General features: G+C 36.1%; 1 protein-coding gene across 1 annotated transcript in view; it reads right to left on the minus strand.

The window, feature by feature from the left end:
* The window catches only part of LOC111651938 (receptor-type tyrosine-protein phosphatase O-like), a gene marked incomplete at its 5' end in the record, with an annotated part of 14,672 nt that overhangs the window by 1,292 nt on the left and 6,468 nt on the right, over nucleotides 1–6,912 (minus strand). The window contains 5 exons of the mRNA XM_087172835.1: nucleotides 186–262; nucleotides 400–490; nucleotides 756–837; nucleotides 1,375–1,410; nucleotides 4,949–5,032. Of these exons, the coding sequence (XP_087028961.1) occupies nucleotides 186–262; nucleotides 400–490; nucleotides 756–837; nucleotides 1,375–1,410; nucleotides 4,949–5,032 (370 nt within the window). The remainder of the gene's footprint in view (nucleotides 1–185; nucleotides 263–399; nucleotides 491–755; nucleotides 838–1,374; nucleotides 1,411–4,948; nucleotides 5,033–6,912) is intronic.

Consider the following 6,912-nt stretch of genomic DNA (forward strand, 5'->3'; position numbering starts at 1 on the left):
TATATTATATATCTACATGATTAACATGGACTGTATCTGTATATTATATATCTATATCATTAACATGGACTGTATCTGTATATTATATATCTATATCAGTACTGTGGACTATATCTATATATTACATATCTATATCATTAACGTGGACTATATCTATATATTATATATCTACATGATTAACTCACAGGTATGTAGTTGGCGTTGATGTAGTCTGAACCTTCATCGTTGTGCATCGAGATCAGCTTCACTCGACTGAAGTCGTCTACAGAGAAGAGGAAGATTTCTCTACGTCACTCCATGTTTCATCATCATCATCATCAAACATCATGTCAACATGTCATGTGATTAAATATTAATGTGAATGTTGGCGTGGCGACCGCTGACAGGAAGTGAACTCACAGGGGAGGATGTTGGTGTATCTGTTCTTGGGTCTGTTGACGGGCAGGTCAGCTGCATCATGGGAAAGATCAAGGCCGACGCTCTTCAGCTCCTGAAAAACGTGAATAATAATAATAATAAATATAATAATATAATAATGAGATTAACCAGCAGCTGCTTTTGTGTTAAAACATCTTAAAGAAGTCGTTAATTTGAATAATCATAGAAATCGAAATGGCATTTTCTCATCTGAAAACTCACGACTTTATTTACTGAAACAAAAAGAGCCGTGAAAACAACAAAACAAAACACACACACACATATATATATATATGTTCAGATCCAGATGTTGAGGTCCAGATGTTGACTGAACTCACCTCAAACTGCAGAGAGAACTTGTAGGCGGAGTCTTTGCTCATTTCTTTGAAGTAGGCGTCGAAGTCGTCGAGCTGCACCGGACTGAAAACACAAATATAATATAAATATGACGAGGGGTTAAAATTCAAACAACATGATCTTCATCATGTTGTTTTTCACAGAGGAACATTTTAGGTTTTAATGACCTCGTGACCTTTCTGTTGTTTTAACCCTTTAAATTCACAGACTGAATAAACTGAGAACGAGTCTGAAACAAAGAGAAATGTTAGAAATGTTAATTCAGGAGACGTCACAGAACGATAAAGGTATGTTCATGTCTCAACTTTAACCTTTCTGATGAGGACTGTAATGTACGGAGGGATTACATTTATCACTGACACATCTGTCGGTCATGTTTCCATGTTTCCTCCTCTCAGCCTCTGGAGGTTCGAACTCAGTTTCACTTTAAGCTGCTGGATTAAACTGATGTTCTGTGTTTTCTGGTATTAGTGCGATGGCAGCGCACATGCAGAGAGATACACACCAATACACAAAATAAATAAACAAACAAATAATAAAAAACACCGAATGATGAAGCCCACAGACTGAAAGCCACGTGTTGTTATTTAGTCTTGTTACCTTGTTAGCTTCCGTTTCTTTAAAGCTGTCTTGCTCCTATAAAATACAGACATGTAAATTTTCCTGCATCATCCATCAGTAACTTCATTAAGACTAAATTACAAAGAACAGTAAGACGTCGATCTTACTCAGCAATTCATCTCCTCTGTGCAGACACCAGCTCGACCGATGACGGAGTTTAAAGCCTTCGCTCACCATAAAGAAATTATATCTTGATGAATTTTACTGATTTCAGAATCAGTAAAATGTTGTCATCAGCATTTCTCAAACATTCTGAATTTTCTTAATTAATTCTAAATACAGTGAAAAGTATAAAAATTATTAATCTACTTTAGTTTTATAATAATTAGGCTCCATAAACAAACAACGTGACCAGAAATTTGAATTATTTCATATTTTCAGATCTGATTCATTAATGTGTAAACAAGTCTATGGCTGACAATATTAAAATGAAATAATTTAATCATATTAAAATTTTGATTTCCATTTGTGTGCCGATTACTGTATGTATATTAAATGATGTTATACTTTTACATTCCAGTTAATGTAAATTATATTAATCTACATTTATAATTAATTTAATTCAAATATTTAAAATACAAACTTTTGTTTTTAAATTTGAATAATGTTTTAACTTTTATGGAGATTTATGTTAAATCACGAGTAAAAATCACAAAAGAGAGGGAGTGAAATGAAAAAACAAAAACATTATATCGTCATCTCTTTTTACACATTTCAATTTAGGCTTTTGCATTTAATCTTTTAATTTGATCACTTTGATCATATATATGTACACACTTTCTATTGATAATATATGAAAGAAAATATTTCTTCACAACAATGGAAATTAATCTATTCGTGGTCATTTTCATAAAATTTTACTTTAACATTTTTTTTAATTTAATTTAATTTTGTTTCATTACACATAAGACAAAATTTGATCATAATTCAAATTCCATACTTCAAAATTGAGTTTGAAATGTTATTTTCCTGCTAATGTTTCAAATTGTTTGAAAATGAAAACAACAAAACTTGTGTTTGTTTATGTGTCGGCAGGATTAAGTTGTAAACTTTAATTTTCAAACATGAAAATAAACTTTTTTTTAAAATTAATTTTAACCTTTGTTGTCATATAAGAGCACACAAATGGAAAAACAAATTTCAACTTAAAAAGATTCCATTAAAATATTGTCAGTTGTAAACTTCCATAAAGGCCGGTGTTTAACTCATTCATCGGTCTGAGCCCAGAAACTGACAGAAACCACAATGAAATGTAAAGAATAAAAACATCATGCTCAGAAATTCTCCTTTCATCTAAAATTGTTTCCTGTTTTATACAAAGACATTAAACATGCAGTGTTTCCACATTTACACTATTTTATCACTTCATACTTCTATTTTCACATTCCAGTCAAATCCTTTTTTGGAATTAAATGATCCACGTTTCCTCAAAGCTCAGTTTTGAAATGTTTAACTGAACTAAATGAACTAGGAGGAAATGTGGAGATTTAAACCTCTAACTGGAAACATGCAGTAGAAGATCTACAGTCTAACACAGTAACACACAATAACTACTCTACAGGCAGAACTACTGTAAACACTGATGCTACACTGAAAACCCAAACAAGACAAAAGTAAAAGACAGACATCATGCAGACACCATACATGGAGCAAAGCCATAGTTAGCATCTACAGTTAGCATCATGCTACATCCAACATGTTAGTAGAAACACACTCAGTGAGACGTTGAGTGTTCGACCACAGACACAGCATTCATCATGTCAGAACAATCATCAGCTGACTTCCTGTTTCGCCTGAGATTCAAACTGAACTTCAGATTCATCTTGATTTCAAGTGTTAAAGTAGAAGTCTGGTTTTATTCTCCCGTTTCGTCCTCGTCAACAAATCCCATGTTCATACTCAAACCAACACTAAGTGTCTCCTGCTCACGAGCACGGTGTGATTTAAAGATTAATCTGATTCCTCTGAGACACTGACTTCCAAACTATTAAGACCAGTTTCCTCATTAACACACACACCGTCCTGCTGCAATCCCATTTAATTGTTCAAATAAAAGAAAAGGGGCTCGAACATTGAACCTTGTTGAAAACCACACTCTCCAAACCCATGACCAATGATCTACATCACCATTAACACATTGTTTTTGATTTAGACCCAAATAAAATGATGAGTTTGAGCTCGGTGAGACATTTTTAACTTACGTAAGAATAAACAGAGCTCCTCTTTAAATCTGGTGTTCAGGATCAACTTTAGGGCCCATATTGTTATTTACTGACAAATATGAATAAGATAATATATAAACTTTTAATCTGGCTCCTAATATTTTATCTGTGGACAAAGCAAGTATCTTTTCTCCTCACAGAAACTTTAATAACCTGAAATGTCAGAGATCAGATTGTAGTTTTCAGTCTGACAACATCAATATAAACATTAATACATTTTGATTTAGACTCAAAGAACATAAAATGTTCTCTTAATTAAGTAAAATCAAATGACACTTGTGCCATTAAGATTTCTGTGAGAATAATATATATATATATATATATATCGGTCAGCCATAACATTATGACCAACTGCCTAATATTGTTTAGATTCCCCTTTTGATGCCAAAACAGCTGTGACCTGTCGAGGCCTGGACTCCATAGACCTCTGAAGGTGAGCTGTGGAATCTGGCACCGTGATTTGAGCAGCAGGTCCTTTACGTCCTGGAGGTTCCGAGGTGGAGCCTCCATGGATCTGACTTGTTTGTCCAGCACATCCCACAGATGCTTGACTGGACTGAGATCTGGGGAATCTGGAAGTCAACACCTTGAACTTGTCGTTCCTCAAACTATTCCTGAAGCATTGTTGTAATGTGGCGGGAGCATTGTCCTGCTGAAAGAGGCCATGGCCGTTAGGGAACACCGTTTCCATGGAGTTTACTCGGTCTGCATCAATGTTTAGGTGTGTGGTACGTGTCAAAGTAACATCCACATGAACGGCATGACCCAAGGTTTCCCAGCAGAACTTTCCCCAAAGCATCACACTGCTTCCGCCGGCTCGCCTTTTTCCCATAGTGTACCTGTTGCCATCTTTTCCCCAGGTAAGCGACACTTGTTCTCGTAAAACCATAAAACATTTAACCTAATTTCCAAATGGGAGCAACCAGATTTGACAATTTATAGTTTATAATTATATTGTTGATGCTTATATACATATATATATATATATATATATATATATTTTTTTTTTTTAATGATTGCATGTCATCTGCATAAAATTAACACAAAACATATAAACAAGATCCATATGAAGTGGAAACACAGAAATGGAGAAAAGAAGGAGGCCCAGGGATGAACCTTGAGGAACACCATCAGGAAACATGTTGGTTTTTCATGGGATTTGTTGAAAAGAGAAATCTAGAATAACACCAGACTTATGTTTGAATTGTGGACCCAGATATGATCATTGAGGTCACCTGATCGAACCATGTCTCTGATCAATACTGTGGGCTGTGGCTCTGTTAGGACATGCCCCTGAAGTGCAGTGTTTTTGGCCAGCGAATGCTACTTACCAAGGATTAATATAAAAAGCCAAAAGATAGTCAGTCCAAAGGCAGGATGGCAGTAGGGTAAGGAAGGCAAAGAGGCTTCTTCGCCTGAAGGGGGGTCAAATAAAAATACAAACAAGAAACAAATGAAGAAGAACAGACACCAGGGGGCGACAGGTTGGGGACAGAACATGGTGCTTCATTAGTAAAGAGGCACAGAGCGTCAGAGCTTCACATTAGTGCTGAACACAGAGTTAATGCTTCATGCAGCCGCTCAGAAAGTGTCCCGTTGTCTCTCTGGAAGACAACATGAGTCTCTGTTTGCTGCCGGACATCAATGACCGCTCTGTCTCATTTAAACAACCTCCAGCCTGAGTCTGTGACATCACTGTGTCCTCCCAGCCCGTCACCCACAATACAACACTCAGCCGGGACCCTCGTCGTGTATAAACAGTCCACAGTCTGTCACTCGGTGGGGACGTCAAACCACGTGACGGTCACCTTAACGAACCTGATGATCTCATTAACATTAGTGTTGTCGGGTCGTGACCCCACTGATGCAGATCGAGTTGTGCTGTTTGGTCCAGACTGAAAAGTGTCTGTGCTTTTACCACAAACTGTCTTTAGATTTTAGAGTCAAACATCTGATCAGATTCATTAACTCGCTCTTTTAGATCCGGATTTAAATCAACATTTTCACTCTATATTTTATTTAAACAAAGTTCTGTCTGCATTTACTCAATATTAAAATATCAACAAAGGTTTTAATAGAAAAACAACATGTCTCTGTGTCTCGAAACAGGATTTTTTTTTTTTTTTACTACTGAAAATCAGGGACTTTACCAACACATGTACTGAAACATTTTAAAATGACACATGACCTTTGTTTTGAAAATGTTCACAAATGCAGCAAAATTAAGGAAACAAACTGTCTCAAAGTGACTGTGATTCATAAAATATTACAATGTACAAACTGAACAACATCAATTTTGGGATTAACAAACTAAATTATACAAAAGTATGGAATTATGGGAACAAGAGAAATTGTGGAGTGTGTGTTTAAGTCATATGATATGTTTTATACTGTAATTCTCCTCTGCACACTAATGAAAAGTGAGGACACGTCTGCTTCACCATGTAAATAAAGAAAAGAAGAGGATCTAGGATCGAGCCCTGAGGAACACCACACTGACAAACACACTGATGGTTTGCTCTTCTTCAGGAGGTACATCCAAAATAGTAAAAATACAAATATAATCATCAATCTCATCCTGAACACGTATGTTCCTCTGATCAATATTTGATGGCATCAAAACAACAAGTGTCACTAGAGCTTCACACTATATCATACTGTACATAACCTATACAACGCTGTTCACGCTGCAGCTCACGCTTCTTTCTCTAAGTGAAGTCTGTGCATCAATATTAAATAATAAACACAGGGGTCATATTTATGTTTTAATACCTGAAATTTTTAAATTGAAATAATTTTGTTGTTGTTGTTGTGGAAAGAACTTTGTTTTCTACAGATCTGCATCAGTGGAGACGTGAGCTGTCCTCTGCTGGTCAGCTGACATGCACAGTCAAAGCAGAAACACCACCACCGTCACACTGAGAAGAGACACTCTGATGGACATGTGCATTTAGTAATGGGAGTCAAATACAACAGCAGATGGAAGCCGAGGTTCTGCCTTAACTGACCGTCTTTCAGCTGTTATATTAATCTGAGTGGTTGTCATGAGTCACATGTGTGGGACTGAATCTGATCCATCAGCCACATCATCATCGGGAGGAAGAGGCGTTTTCAACTCTTCCTTTAAAAGAGTTTAAAGAACGACTGAGAATCGTCTTTCTTTTTCTTTTCTTTCTTGTTTTGTAGAATTTCACACAATTGACTCAAATTTTCTCCCTTTAATCTGAGATCAAGGGAAATCCTGAGCTTCATCATCAACAAACATCCAATTTCAGCTGGTCCAAACAAAGCAGGC

Source organism: Seriola lalandi, unplaced genomic scaffold, assembly GCF_002814215.2.
Source record: "Seriola lalandi dorsalis isolate HSWRI2012SDOR001 ecotype SW California unplaced genomic scaffold, Sedor1 jcf7180002053870, whole genome shotgun sequence".
NCBI classification, from domain to species: domain Eukaryota; kingdom Metazoa; phylum Chordata; class Actinopteri; order Carangiformes; family Carangidae; genus Seriola; species Seriola lalandi.